Source organism: Chiloscyllium punctatum, chromosome 6 (genome assembly GCF_047496795.1).
Source record: "Chiloscyllium punctatum isolate Juve2018m chromosome 6, sChiPun1.3, whole genome shotgun sequence".
In the NCBI taxonomy this organism is placed as follows: Eukaryota; Metazoa; Chordata; class Chondrichthyes; order Orectolobiformes; family Hemiscylliidae; genus Chiloscyllium; species Chiloscyllium punctatum.
In genome coordinates this window covers 59,305,750-59,322,110 of record NC_092744.1, presented here as the reverse complement: position 1 = coordinate 59,322,110, position 16,361 = coordinate 59,305,750, and the positions used below count along the sequence as shown (strand labels likewise).

The window sequence follows — 16,361 nt, the reverse complement described above, 5'->3', positions numbered from 1 at the left end:
CTATCCAGAATCCGTCCTTGCCTTTCCAAATTACATGTACATCCTGTCCCTCGGGATTCTCTCTAACAACTTGCCCACCACTGAGGTCAGGCTCATTGGTCTATAGTTCCCTGGCTTGTCTTTACCACCCTTCTTAAACCGTGACACCACGTTTGCCAACCTTCAGTTTTCCGGCACCTCACCTGTGACTATCGATGATACAAATATCTCAGCAAGAGGCCCAACAATCGCTTCTGTAGCTTCCCACAGAGTTCTCTGGTACACCTGATCAGGTCCTGGGGATTTATCCACCTTTAATCGTTTTAAGACATCCAGCACTTCCTCCTCTGTAATCTGGACATTTTGCAAGATGTCACCATCTATTTCCCTACAGTCTAATCTTCCGTATCCTTTTCCACAGTAAATACTGATGCAAAATATTCATTTAGTATCTTCCCCCATTTTCTATAGCTCCACACAAAGGCTGCCTTGCTGATCTTTGAGGGGCCATATTCTCTCCCAAGCTACCCTATTGTCTTTAAAATATTTGTAAAAACCCTTTGGATTCTCCTTAATTCTATTTGCCAAAGCTATCTCATGTCCCCGTTTTGCCCTCCTGATTTCCCTCTTAAGTATGCTCCTACTTTCTTTATACTCTAAGGATTCACTCGGTAAAAACAATGACTGCAGATGCTGGAAACCAGATTCTGGATTAGTTTTGCTGGAAAAGCACAGCAGTTCAGGCAGCATCAGAGGAGCAGTAAAATCGACATTTTGGACAAAAGCCCTTCATCAGGAATATTCCTGTATTTGCCCGAAATGTCGATTTTACTGCTCGGATGCTGCCTGAACTGCTGTGCTTTTCCAGCACCACTAATCCAGAATAAGGATTCACTCGATCTATCCTGTCTATACCTGACACATGCTTCCTTCTTTTTCTTAACCAAACCCTCAATTTCCTTAGTCATCCAGCATTCCCTATACCTACCAGCCTTCCCTTTCACCCTGACAGGAATATACTTTCTCTGGATTCTTGTTATCTAATTTCTGAAGGCTTCCCATTTTTCATCCAGGTAGAAGTATTAATTGCAAACAAAAACAAATTGCTGGAAAGTTGAGGTAGGGTCACCGGATCCAAAATGTTAAATCTGATTTCTGTTCGGATGCTGCCAGACCAGCTGAGCTTTTACAGCAGTTTGTTTTTGTTCTGATTTACAGCATCCACAGTTCATGTTTTATTAAGAAATGTTAATTAGTTATCCTGTAGATCCCATCTCTAGATTTAGATTATTATAATTTCAAAGCTTGATGTTCCTAAAAGCTCCCTTGGACGAGTCTAATAGTTTATCTGCTGCCAGTGTAATTGTTCATGTCATTATTTACTGATTTGAATATCTTGTACCTCCCTTTCTTGTAAAACAATTTGGGACAGGAACCCCTTTAACATTCATCCCAAGCTGCTTGTCAGGTAAAATTCAAAAGTTGATATGATCTCTTTCTCCATTTTACCATAAATATAGTATTGTGAATGTCCAGCTCTGATGGACTTTTATAATATAGCTTTTCGTTTGAGTTAAAGCATAACTGTAAATAGTTTTAAAGCAAACTTGGAACTACATCCACTTTAAATATTTGGGACCTTGAGAGGATAACAGTTAGAAAGGTAAATTCATCTAACATCAGGTGGACTCACATAACTGGAGTGCTGAAGATGAGATGTTTACAATCCTTAGTGTGACGGTCTGTCGAGATTATTTTGTTCTGGGTGTTAGAACTGAATAGCTTCAAAAACATTTGAAAACTGGATGATTGTAAACTTCAGCTCAAAGAGGAATTTGTAAATAACCTTTAAAATCAGTTTGAGGGCATTCCAGAGTCTCCCCACAAAGATGGTTGGAGCCTAGGGGAAGGTATTCTGGTTTCACAGATGCAGATTTGACCTCATGTGGCTTGCAGCTCACTAAGGAATACTCTTAAGTCAATGCTGTAAACAGCAAAAATGTACTGTCATTAATCACAGCCTTACAAGGTGTGAAGCTTAATCTCAGTTTGAGTGTTGAGGGCACAGAAGATGCAAGGCTGCCTCATTTAAAAGTACTTGGGCAGTTTTCAGTGGTCCTTTAGAGTCTTGTGAAAAGAAAGTACTAGCTGGGAAGTACTGGAAAAAGTAACCTGAACAAGGAACTGAGACAAGCACAGTCAAAGGATGGTAAATAAAACTTGCAACTCTGAGTGTGACTGGAAATGAGTAAAATTTTCCAGGGGACTGTTGCATACTTTTAAGATGGTCCTAGCATGAGTAAATGTTTAAGATACAATAAATTTATAAGCGAATCCTTGAAATAAGGAGGAAGGTTGAGTGCATATTATTTATAAGCTATGGACAATTTTATGTTAATTCTGTTTGTTGTATTTAAGTCTTGGTTGTGTGATAAAGTTTGTTTGCTTTAAAAAAAAGTCAAATCTTGTGGTGTAATTCTGTTGGTTAAACCAAGATGTCTGTATTTTATTTAATGCTAATGGTCCCTGACTCTACTGTAACAACAGTCCTAAAATTTAAAATTTTATACTTTCATTCTTGTAACAACTTGCCTGTTGAAAGTGAACTTTGTTTTTTAAACTATTTATGAAAATTGTCCTGGATGTCAAGTTAATACAAATTGAATTCATTTCCTTATATTTTGAAGGTTCAAAGACAAGACTGAGTGTTAGTGTTATTGAGACATTACTACATCTTTTTCAGTGCTTGTGCCTTAAATCCTCTTAAATGGTGTGAACAGTTGTTTCAACCTTGCTTCCACCACCCTGAATAAGTTGTTAAATGGTAGCTTTTTTCACAAAACAAAGCAAAATGTATTTTGAGAAGGTATTTCGTGCATTGTTAATTTCCACCTATACCAAGATCAGTATATTATATCCTAATTATTCTTTTCTCACTGCAGTGAAAACTGAATTCCTGAACTAAATTTGCCTTTAGTTTTGATTCATTTCAGTTTGCTGTCACATAATTGTCAGGCTTTAATTATAGGTTGTTTTTATCTTCTAGGGGCACTGATATCTGTTGTAATGCTCTACTTTGTGGACCTGTTGACTGGTATGAATATAAAATTTTTTCTTTACCTCCTATTTCAAAGTGCTGCCAAAATTGTTCATAATACACTTTGCTTTCAACTTTTTAGAAGGTGATCTCAATGTGACTGCATGGAAGCGTTCAAAACTCCAAGCTGTTGCTGCAGCAGAGTAAGTACTCATATTTTGGATGAGGTCTTAAAATTCAGATCTGGCCATATAACACCTAGGAGTTAATTAGTAGGAAATTTAGTGAATAATGTTACAAATGGAGTTGTGATTCAATTAATTCTTAAGTGATAGTACCAACTACTTGGATGTATGAATTTGAAGATAAATAATTTTTTGATGTGGAGGAAGGCAAGAAAAATAAATCATTGCAGACTGATACAATCTTTTATCAATCATAATATCCAAAGCTTCCTATTAATTTAGGAAATGGTGTTCAACATGGGAGACCTGTGACAGTGGTAATGTCACTGTTTTCGTAAGCCAGGGGCGAAGGCTATTCCTTCGGATCCTGGGTTAAAAATCCCATCATGACAGCTGGTGGAATTTAAATTAATTAAACATTCTGGAATTGAAATCTCGTCTCATAGGAGAAAACCATAGTCAGTCAGTAACATCTCAGCCAATACACAGATCATCACCTTTCAGAAAGAAAGCTGTTATCTTGGTCTATCCTACATGACAATCCAGATCCACATCTTAAGTGGAGGCTTAAATGCTTTTTAATGTTGTCTAGCAGCAGCTCATTTCAACAGCAAATCAGGGATGGGCAACCAAAACTGACCTTGCTGTTGACACCCACATCTCATGAAAGAATAATTTTTAAAATGTAAGATTCAGTAAAGAAAACAGTTTTCTGTATTTGCTTATCCACATGCTGACTTAGTTTGATTTTGCCCTACGTGATGGATCTTGGCTCTTAGCTTAGGTTTGTTTTTGAACAGTGAAACCTTCATAAGGCATTCAGTTAAACTATATTCCAATGAAACTCAACATGTAAATAATTCTAATGCTGCTGAAGTACCAGTTTGTGTAGCATTTATAAGAAGTGCTTTGAACAGTGATCTAATTTTAAAAGCCTGTGGAATGGAAATTTCTCGTTTCCAATGCAATTAGTGTAGCTGTTGGAAATCTTGATTTGTAGGGATAAAGTAAACATGATTCCCAAATCAAATCTTGGCTGTTACCAAATTTGTGGTCACTACTCAGTCATCCTTCTGGCATATGTTTAATAACTTTTAATGTGAGCAAGATTGAATGTAGAACTTTATTTGCATAAGCTGAGATTTTATAAAAAGCCTTAAACTTTAATACATGATTAGATACCAAGCAGGTATATTTGGGTGAAGAAAAATGCTAGCATCATTGTTGTTTCACTTTATTGGTTGTCACGACTCACATAAAAATGAATGTAGGTAGAATCAACAAGAAACAGTAACCTGTTGAGAACTTTGCACTTTGTACTCTATTCTTGTTGGCTGTAAATGGGCAGTTCAGTTTTACAGTTTCAAACTACTTCATGTCAATGGTAGCAACCTCAGCTATAGGCTAATGCATTGGAAAATCTGAATTCTATTGTGTATAAGCGAATTCTCCCATATCTGTCAATTTTGGCAACCAAAAGCCTATATAAAGGGATATCTGAAATGATAAGAGACAACTAATGACCTCTTTCGATTCTGTTTAGAACAATGCATGATTTTTTTTTGGTAAAACTATTGTTGAAATCCTCAGTACAATAAGGTGATGGGTACTATTCTTGTACAATGGTAGTGTGCACTCATCAAATTGAAAATCACAACACCAGGTTATAGTCCAACAGGTTTAGTTAGAAGCACTGGTCCTTCACTACCACCTGATGAAGGAATAGCGCTCTGAAAGCTAGTGCTTCCAATTAAACCTGTTGGACTATAACTTGGTGTTAAGTGATTTTTACCTTTGTACACCTCAGTCCCAACACTGGTATCTCCAACTCATCAAATTGGCTCTTCTGGTTGTTCCACATAAACAGGATCTTGGGAAAGTCTATTATTCAGAGTATTCCACTCAAGTTTTACATATGTGCAACAGAAACAGGGGTAGGCCATTTGTCTGCTTGAGCCTCCTTTGTCATTTGACCTAATTATGGCTTCAATTTCATTTTCCTATCTAATTCCTAAACCCTTTGTCTCCCTTCTCAATTAAGGATCTTATCTACCTCAGCCCAAAAAGTATTCAATGGCCCTGCCTACACTGCACTCTGAGGAAAAGAATTCCACAGACATCTGTGCGGGGAAGGGAGAAAGAATTCTTATCTGCATCTTAAATGGACCCCTAATTTTTAAAATATTTCCTCATTTCTAGAATTCCCCAAAAGGGAACACAAAAGAGAAACCGCTCTCAGCATCCTGTCAATTTTCCCTATGATCTTGTATCATTCAATAAGATCACTCCTCAATCTTATAAACTACAATTTGTGGAGGCTCAATTGTTCTAATATTCCAATGACCCCTTATCCCAGGAATCAGTTGAGTGACCCTCTTCTGAACTACTTCTGATGCTGTTACATAACTTAAGTAAGAAGATTGTTGATTGAAATATGGTTACCATATTGTTTTGTTGGGGAACTAGTTAATTAATATTTAAATATTTAAATATTTTTATGGTGAAAAATAGAATGTTGACAATTTGGGAAGATATCTTTGTTTTAATTCTTCATATTTTTGATTATTTTAATGACCTCCTTGATGGGATTCAATCCAGTATTAGAACATTGAACTTGCTGTGGAAGTAGCACAGAAAGATTTTGCAAGACCATAAAACAATTAGTGAAGATTTGTTTTTCATTTAAAATCCACTAAAGTTGGTTCATGATTTGTACTTAATGATACTGCACGTAAACATTGGCCTCATTTCTGTGCAAGAAAATTAATGAATTTCACCGGTATCAATCTTCAGAACAACAACTTTCCTCTGTTTTCTTCAGAGTGAAATATTCAGAACTTCAAATGTCAGAATAAAAATGCTGCATATATTTGAAAATCTCATTTGTATAGAAACTAATTTTCATTGTGAAAGCAGTATTAACTTTGCTTACTTTTTGTCTATTCTTATGTGTAACTTGAGCTATGCCATTTTGTTAAGCTTTTTGCTTGATGAACTGTCCTGGTTAAAAGATTAAGTAGCAAACTACTGTACTCTTGACGTATGCATTTAATTTGTCAACTTGGCTTCCAATGCTTTTCTAAAATTGAATGAGCTTGTTACCTGTTTAGACTAAATCTAATGTTTTATATTAGACTTTGTTTTTCTATCCTGGGTGCTGCCATCAATGGCATTACTTGTGCGCCCTTCCCAAAAACAGGTCCCTAGTTCATTATCTGTTGTTGACCTGTTTCTTGTCTGCCCTTAGTGATAATTTGCCATTGCCTTCCATTTTGAGGCAGGGCAAAAGGTACGTCTCAATCCTATCTCTGAGACCAAATCCATTCTGTATTAAAGTTATTGTGAACCACACGCTGGCCAACTGAGCTAACTAATCCCACTGTTTAAAATAAATAGTGGTGCAGTCTGTGGTCACTGGAATTGGGAAAGACTATTAAGAATGTTATTCTTTTAGGTGAATTGGCTGTTAGTAATATTTACTTCCTATTTGTATATTACTGTAATGAAACAAATAGGTATAGTAAAAGAATGTTGTAGTTCCTGGTTCTTCAATCAGTGATATAGATAGGTTTGGTTAAAAATTTTCATTACAAAAAAAGTAATGAAGTATGTATCTAAGAAGATTTGTTCAATATCTGAACAGAAATTTAGCTACAGCTTCCACATATTCTCCTTCTACTTTTTTTTAAGGTTTGTTTCCCTACTGTATGGAAACAATCCTGACCCTCCGAAGAGTAACTCCCCCAGACCGATTCCTCTACCCTATATTTACCCCTGTCCAATGCAGTTAACACTATGGGCAATTTAGCATGGCCAATTCACCTAACCTGCACATCTTTGGATTGTGGGAGGAAACTGGAGCACCCAGAGGAAACCCACGCAGACACAGAATGTGCAAATTCCACACAGACAGTCGCCTGAGGCTGAATTCAAACCCAGGTCCCTGGTGCTGTGAGAAAGCAGTGCTAACCACTGAGTCACCATGAATCCAATCGATAGATCAACTGCTAGATGATAGCGTGGTCCTTTCCTCTTCAAATGCCAGTGGCTAAGAATGTTTGATCTATAATCTGATGAATTGTTTTAAGATTCTTTCTGTTGCCAGTCCATCCCTGTTCAAACTTGGAGTAATTGACAGGTATAATAAGTGATTAATCTGCAAATAAACCCAATCTAGGATGGCAAATAGGAGCTGCTGATATGCTTTGCTCTGTGGTGCCAAGTATCTCAACACCCACCCAAGTTTAGACTTGTTTAACAAAGACCACAGTTTGAAGATTGGCTGTGCTAGCCACTGAGAAATAGTGGCAAGTAGTCTTATTTATGTACTGTTTCTCAAACTTTTCACACTCAAGTGCATTTTTAAAAAATAGGTAAGCATTGCTTTTTCTGCTTGGTGTTTTCTTCCAGTTCCTTCTGCATCTGAATGCAAGAACTACTGCATAAAAGCTAATTGATCATTCTTAGCAATTAATTTAGTTGAAAGGAATCAAATGCTATGGATCATTCTCCTGGTTCAGAGATGATTTTCTTTGCTTTAGGTCTGAAGCAGTTGCTTGATTCTGATTGGTCAGGTTTTGGATTGTGATCTCATGCAGCTTTTCCAAACTGCACTCTAGCCAAACCATTTGACGGAGTGCTTTGATTTCAGAAAAATTTCCAGCTGTTTTTAGCTGTCCAGACGCACTGCAGCTGGTTTTCTGTAAGACTGTTCAGAAACTTAATCTGTTGAAATTGGTTTGTGTTTGAACAGACTTTGTAAACAGTTGAAAAAAATCTGAGTTGTAGAGCTGTTTGACAGTCATGACTCCTATTAAGATGTTGTCCTGATGTTGCTGAGCAGCACGAAGTCAGTCATCCCCTTCCTTGTAAATGATTATAGCCAATTAGTGTGTCAATTTAGGCAAAATAATAAACACCATACCAACAGTATAAATTTATGGAATTGCGTCAAATGTAATGTAGGTTATTAATTTCTCAAGTTTTAATGCTATCCTATAAAATAAGACCATTGTTTTCCTTTCTGATAAGGAGCTAGCCAAATATTGAAGCATTTGGGAAGTTTGTTTATTCCTCTTCAAGACATTTGAGACAAAATGGGAGCCTCTGTCCTGCACCACCGTCTTCTCCCTCAACCTAGGGAGCACTTGCGATGAGTAGATTATATTTCTTAAATATTTAATTACTAATTATATTTCACATATTTGAGGGGGGTAATGGCATAAGAGTATTGTCACTAAATTATTAATCTGGAGAATCAGGTAATATTCTGGGGACTGGAGTTTGAATCATATCACACCAGATGGTGGAATTCAAAGTCAGCAAAATCTGGAATTAAAAGTTTAATGATGACTGAGACCATTGTCAGAGGATCAATCCTGGTTTAATGATTTGAAGGATAGCAATGCTTGGAGCAGAACCAGGCATACCTGTAAACTGAGGTATCAGTCAGGTGAAGATACAAATTAGGACTACTTCCATGCCAAACAGTAAAAGCAAAAAGTGATAGACAAGGCTAAGATATAACACAAAGGATCAGATCTAAGTTCTGCAGTTGTACTACATCCAGTTGTGAATTGTAGTGGACAATTATACAACTGCTCAAATATCCCCATCCTTGCTGAGGTAGTCTAGCACATCAGTGCAAAAGACCAGGCCAGAGCATTTACAATGATCTTCAGCTAGAAGTGTCAAGTGGAAGATCTGTCTCCAGTTCCTTCAGAGCTCCTTAGCCAATCATTGTTATTAGCCAATTTGATTGACTCCACATTAAGAAACAACTAGAGGTATTTGATACTGCAAAGGCTATGGGCCTTAATTTCATATTTGTGTCAGACTATGCCTTTCCTCAGATATGTTTTGTTTGTAAAGTAATGGAGGATCCCAAAGACCAGAAGAATGCAAAAGAGCCATTAAATGTAAACAATCTTTCTTTCATGAAAGAGATTAAAGGTGGAAAATTTGAATGTCCAGCCACTTTATTATGCACATCTCAAATTGTGACATTTGTTAGCTTGTCACTATTAAATTTTGAGTTCTGCTCTGTTATAAAGTTAACATCCTTAATAGCTGCAGTTTCCCTCTATAAAATAGGTTTTTCCATTAGTTTAACCTCTTGAGCTGGGCAAGTGCCATGCCTTGGAGACCACAAAAAATTAATTTACAAATTATAACAGTCCCTCATTATGGAACAGAGACACAGGACAAACAGGAGGAGGCCACTTTGTCCCTTGAGCCTGTACCACCATTCAACTCTATGCAGGAAACTTTAATGGAGTAGAACGTATGCCATGATAATGTCTATATCCTTCATGGATTCAATGTCAAGCAAACTATCTCACCGGTCTTAAATATGCTTAATGTGTATGAGAGTCATCGCCCAAGAGTTTAAAGAAATTTCTCTATCTCTGTTGTAAGCCTAGCTCTATTGTCACCTGGTTTGAGACCATCAATCCCATGCCTTGGGAACCTTCCTTCCTGGATCTACCCTGTTAAGCCTATAAAAGTTAACATGTTTCAATTAGATCTCCTCTCATTCTTAACTTGAGAGAATGTTGGCCCAATTGCCTTTTTTAAAACTTGAAACAAAAATAACCGTACACTTATCCACATTATATTCTAAATCAGCTTGAAGCCTCTTTGCACAGCCCACATATTCTCACCTAGTTTTGTCATTAACGAGTTTGGAAATATTGCACTTGTTTCCTACATTCAAATCCATAAAACTTGTTTGCAGGGGGTGGTTATGATGAATAACTGGGGCCCAAGCACTGATCTTGCATTCATTTCTGATGAAGAGCATATGCTCGAAACGTCGATTCTCCTACTCTGAAGCTGCCTGACCACTGCTTTCTGGCACTGCACTGTTCAACTCTGATCTTCAGCATTTGCAGTCCTCACTTTTCCCCCAGCTAATTACAGCATCCCATCCTGATAATGACCTATTTATTCCTATTGTTTTCTGTCCTTTTGACAGTTCTCAATTCATCTCCCTTCATTGTGTTCTCATGTTGTTGACTAACTTGGTACGACACCAAGAAGTCAGTTAACAACTGATATAGTTGCAGGTATTCTAGAACTCAATGACATTGATGCTTGTGCTCTTTGGAAATCATTGGTGATTTCTACTGTGTTTGAAGGTTCCCATTTGATAGTTTATTCAGTTTCTGATTTGCAAGGAAACATCAGATTTGAGTTTTCAAATTTTCCGCTCTGAAGAGAGATGTCAAAGTTAATATTTTTCTCCTTTTCCCCTCAGTGTTGATGGTCTTGGTCTGTAGTGTGATTTGGATGTAGGGAAAGCTTTCTCCCCAGTGTTCTCAGATTTTGCCTTCAAGAGGAAAGAGAAACCACAAATTCTTTTATAAGCCTGCCAGTTCTAATGGTTAAAAAAAAATACAAAATTCAATTTCATGTGCAACTTGCCAACAATTGTCCCATTAGGGGTAATCCGTAATTGTCCTACTAAACTTATTTAATTGAAATCTTTTATAACCTAGTCTTGAGCACCATAAATCTTTCAATGTGTGGCTTGTTTAATGAATCCCTTCCTGAATAATGGAAAGTTTAAAGTGAGTTTTCAAATTCCTTTATGGAACTGGTAAAGATGGCATATGCCAAGGGTGTTTGGTCCCATTTCCAGGTTAGCTTCAGCCAACCTTTTTGGCATTATTTTTATTTTCCATTGCCACTTGTTGTTAAAAAGCTTGATTTGGGTGTTTGAGAGATATCATTTTTTTAAAGATTTTCAAAAAGAAATACTACTTTTCTGCCTGTCTGATTTTGCACCTCTGGTTTGGGTGCAAGAAAAGAATAGTCTCCCCTCTTTCCTATTATATTTCTTGGTTCTTTTTGCTGTGTCCCCTGAGTTTGTAATAAGATACAAAAACTTTGGCTGTGATATTAATTTAATCCAAAATGATTCTGAAGTTGGCAGACTGACAGCTGTATTTACCATTTAATGCAAATCTGAGCCAGAACCAAATTTGGCTTAATACATTTTAAATACTGCCAACAGGCTCTGCTCTGCATATGATGTAGGCATACAGGTGTAGATTTGAAAGTTGAGATATCAAATGACTCCTGGATAGAACTAGCCAGCAGATTGGATCCAGACAAATGCTCAGTGACAGAAAACTGCAATTATTGTGCCAGCCTTTTGAAGAGTGCTCCTGCTTCATTTGGGCACCCTTATTGGAGATTTCCCAGAGTGCTTCTCTGGTCTAGATTAACTGAACAAATTGAAGTATGAAATTTGGACACCTAATATCCATTTAATGGGCACAAAACAGTGTGGCCAAAGTTGAAATTCTCTCTCCTTGCCATATGGTGTTTTACCTCCCAATGTTTCTAATATTTCTAATCAAGACTTAGGATACAGTCTCTTAACTAGATTATCTTGTTATTTTTTCTTTGTAGATTTCATTTTTATTTTCTGTGATGGTATTTTCCTACACTATTCCTTCATTCTTTCCAAATACCTCCCAACTTTGCATCTTCATGGATGCAATTGACTGCCTTTGTAGATATACTTATTTGGAACTGGGCTTGTAACATAAGTGGAAAGACTGCATAATGACCCGTGAAATCATCCAGACCTACCTATTTTTAATACCTACAATCACTTTGAGTAGACCCGTCTTTAAATCATGATCACTATGTAATGTGGTTTTTGTAGAAACTTGTCAGCCCTTTTGAAACTGAATAGTTTCTCGTCTTTCTTTCACTAAGATAAATATTGCTGCATGTTTACTTCAAATCCAGTCAGAATCAATCACTGTGCACAGGAGACTGTTATGTCGTACTACCTTCAGTGATTTCTTCAACCTCTTGTTTTTGTTGGATGGCTTTTGGATGTGTGCATACAAACTTTTTAACAAATCAAAACTCAGGTAAAAATGATCTCTAAATTATACTGCTTTAGCAAAGTTTAACACTGTGATTAGTTGTAGCACATGATTAGTGGCACAGAAAAGCAGTTACACTGGAATGGAAACCCAAGAATGGTCATTTTAGTGTTCATTATTCCATGTTGCTGAATTCATAACAGTAACTGTCACCACAATTTTTTACAGATGAGAATTAGGACTAGCAGCTCTCGGCCAGAACTACACAACCTATCATCAAAACATCATCTTGAAGAATATATAAATATACTTTCAGATTTTGGAAGAGGGGGTGGAAAGCACTTATTAGTAGTCTTCAATTAATTTGTTTGTAATCAATTGTAACATTGCCAAATGGGTAGCAAAGACAGCATTAAAATATGTATTTGTAATATTTTGGGATTGTCAAATGTTAATAGTGTATTTTCTCACATTTAAATGGGAACTATGAGCTCAAATTTAGAATAATTTGAATAGTTGTGAAATGTTACATCTGGAGCACATCCTGTGATATCTAGTTCTTTTGACTTTTGAGCTAGTATTCCACGAGTGGGTAAGTTTTCCGATTTCAATGTCATACGTGGTAACCTCTTGTGTAGCGATAATTTTAGGCTTGTGTGCTAATACTGATGAAGGTAGAATTATATTGGGAACTGATTGATCTTAGATTTCATAATAGAAACTGTTGCTTACTACTAAAACCATGCATTGTTTCCTAAAACACTTGAATAACACTTTATTCTTTAAAAAATAGAAGCTGTCGGTGAAATAATTGGAATGGTTGTGAGAGTGATACATTGTTTTAAACAATCTCATATTCCATTGAGTAATGCAAGACTGCTGGCCAGTACATTTTTATATTTACTGTTAACTGCAAATTTATTGTTCTGATACGCAAGTAGAATTGATTTTTGGATCATTAAAGACTTTCTTTCAACTGAAAATGAAACTTAAATCAAAATCTGATGTATTTAAGTCCATGTGAAACCTTTTGTATGCTGAACCAAGTTCTCTCTCGAATAAATGGAAATATGTATTCGTTTACCTATATCTCTTTTCCTTTGTAAACAAAAATATGCTAAAAATACTGCATGTCTTTTCCTTAAACTTATTCCTAACACAGGAGTGTCCAAATGTTTGTGGATGGCATCAGGTTTAATTCATGTTCTCATTAAAGTATAGATCTTGAGGATTGGGCAACTCTTGGATTTATTTACGAATGAATCAAGAGTACAGGAAGTATCTCTCAAACGTGCATGCGCACAATTTAAAGGCTAGATCATTGAAAAAGAAATAGGTGCAAATAGGCCAGAGTTATCTGAACTTTAGGTACCACTTAGGTCCTAGGAAATGTGCGTTGAAAATATGTACTTAGCATCTGCACAACATGTAAAAAGAAAATACAAAGAACTAGTGAGCTCAGCTGATCACTTAATACATTTAGTGATAAATACTTGACATTTTTGTTTGGTTATTAGTGTGTTAGGCTTTGAACCAAAGTGTTTTTCTTAATTTATTTTTGTTCCGCAGGGCTGAGAAAGCAGAACGCATTCGTCAACAACAAGTGGAGGACTTAGCTAAAATTCAACCAATGAGTTCTTTTGCAGTAAGGAATAGATACCTTTCCAGACTTGGTGCACAAGTAAGGGAACCTTATGGTGCTATCAAGTAAACTAAGCAAAATAGATTCTCTTTCATAAAATAGCATTGACATCAAACCAAATGTAAAGGAATAGTGAACGCTTCTTAGTGTTCGCCTTTATTATAATTATCTTCAATCGTGGTATCTTCAGTATTTACCACAAACTCATGAATAAACTGGTAGTTAGGGACTTAGTACCCTGAGTAAAAAATGAAGGATGTAATACGGAACTTCAAACATTGCTAAAAAGAGACAAGATGTTGAACCTTTTTGTAATCATTAGGACTAGATCTCCATTCAGCTGCTTATGACCTAGTCCTGATGAGTGTGAAATGAAAAGTTTTGACCCTGGAATAAATTGATTCCTCTAACAAGAATTTGACATCCAGAATTGGCAATGCCCTGCCTTGCTGTTGAATACTGTTTTGCTTAATACTATTGCTGATTTGCTGTCAATGCTAGTGCTGAAAGTTAGATTTTTTTTTGTGAATCTGCTATTCAGTATGTTGCTTGAATGATGTAGAGGGATCATTCCAAATATTCCTTCTGTTCCTCTTGCAGCTACCAGAGAATTACAGCGTCCATGTATCTGCACTGGCATATAGGAGTGTACTCAAATGACTTGGATGATATGCTCAGAAAATTACTACCATTTTAAACTTTCAGAATTATGAAGCTGATAAAAAGAAACTGGAAGAAATCTCTTGCTGTACTTTTTATATTGGAAGAATCATTGACACTATCATAAAATTTTATTTTGTACATGTTTTTCACTTGGGTAAAGATCAAGGTTTCAATATTTAAAATTTGTATTTTATCTGTATAAATGCTAATGTTTTACTTGAATTAGAACATGAAATTCAGAAATTTGAACAACCAAAAATGTCCATGTGTCAACAAACTTGAAGGTGTGGAAAATTCCACTTTTCCAATTTGGATAGTTTACGCTGCCCATAAATTTTCACTTTACAATTTGGACTGTAATTATCATTAAAACTGCAGTTGAACTCCGTTCTTTGAGCGAATATGCAAATTTTGTTCAGTCTTCCAGCGTGTTTTATCAACATGCCCAAAATTGCACATTCACTGTAAATGACCGTTTTTAATTGAATAAAGTTTTTGTAAAATTAAATCTTTTAAACATGGCTTCTTTAATGCTAGATAAGGGATGATTATTTGTAATTAATTGTGAAGCTCAGTGGAGGACATTAGATGCATTTACCTTCTAAGCACAGATCACAGAATGCTGGAGTAATGTTGATAAGGGACTCAAAGTTGTGGATTTTAAATTTAATGCTGTATTTGTCAATCAGCAAGCATATGATCATGACCAAGTATGGGGCAGGATACAGATGGCAGTTTTGGACAAGGTTGTAGTTTTTGGAGGGATTGGTCTGCTCAGGTGGCTGAATAGCTGGTTTGTAATAGCAGAGTATTGCCACATCACCTGAGATCACCGTGAAGATCTCACCTTCTCAATCTTGCCCTTTGCCTGAGATCTGGTGACCCTCTGGTGAAACACACTACCAGTCATCCATTTCTCTAACGACAGCACCCCTAAGCTCCTCTGAGACTAAGGTGACTTTACCTAGTTTTTGAAAGTTGGAGCAAATATGACATTTAAGTACAGTGTAGAGCTTAAGCTATATAGTAGACATGTTGTGGTAGGATTCAAGGCAGCCTGTTATAGAGATGGCAACATGTGATAAATCGGCATGGTCTGAGAGGATTTAAGTTTAATTCTAAGTTTCAGACAGCTTAAGTGTCAGAATTCTTTGGGAGGGAGTAAGATCGCAAGATTATGGCTTACCTTTCTGATATTCACTTTGCAGATGGTATTACTCATCGATAACTACGTCAAACAATCAATTTATCAGCACAAAAATTAAGGGATTTAGAGGAGTTGTTGAGATGTAGACATGGTATTGTTAGCCTGCACGTAGGTTAGACATATTTTCTCCCTTACTCTGACTTCACTGATTAGCTTACTACTCTCTGTGCTAGTACTATCTGTCTGGGTTGTACAAATTTTGGGAGGACAGTTGCTGAAGACAGGCAGGTGAAAGCAATCTGGCTGTTGGCTTCACGCTAAGGGCAAACAGCAGGATGAAAACTGGAGCCAGTTAGTTAGATTTGGGATGAAGTAGAGTCCTGGGCATCATGGCCTATTGGCGTCTCCAAAGAGGCCACATCAATTAGTTCAGCTTACTTGTCAAAGACTAACTGTGACAGGCTGCTGATGAATCTGTGTTGAAACAACTTTTTTTTTCTTTCTGGGATGAGAAGAGCAGTCTGGGCAAGCAGCTCCTGCAATTGTGTAGGTTGCAGGCTGGTGTCTTTATAACTTAAGTGGTTTACACAGACTGTGATCTATTTATATGTAGTTTCAAAGCAGATAATTGTAACGTGACCATAAGACACAGCAGAAGGAGGCCATTCAGCTCATCAAATTTACTCCTCCATTCAATGAGATCATAGCCGATCTGATAATCTCAACTCCAGCTTCCTGCTTTTTCTCCATAACCCTTGATTCCCTTAGTAATTAAAAATCTATCTCAGTCTTGAATATATTTAATGACCCAGTCCATCATCCCTCTGGTAAAGAATTCTGTGGGTTCACCAACCTCAGAAGA

General features: G+C 36.6%; 1 protein-coding gene across 2 annotated transcripts in view; it reads left to right on the top strand.

Annotated features, from left to right (window-relative positions):
• The window catches only part of mfsd1 (major facilitator superfamily domain containing 1), a 55,701-nt gene extending 40,841 nt beyond the window's left edge, over positions 1–14,860 (top strand). The window contains exons 14-17 of one of the 2 annotated variants that reach the window (XM_072572736.1): positions 3,026–3,073; positions 3,159–3,219; positions 13,617–13,728; positions 14,290–14,860. In XM_072572736.1, the coding sequence (XP_072428837.1) occupies positions 3,026–3,073; positions 3,159–3,219; positions 13,617–13,728; positions 14,290–14,349 (281 nt within the window). In that variant the 3' untranslated portion in view covers positions 14,350–14,860. Of the gene's footprint in view, positions 1–3,025; positions 3,074–3,158; positions 3,220–12,275; positions 13,123–13,616; positions 13,729–14,289 lie in introns of those variants that run through there. The other variant, XM_072572738.1, reaches the window with a different exon arrangement.
• Positions 14,861–16,361: the final 1,501 nt, after the last annotated feature.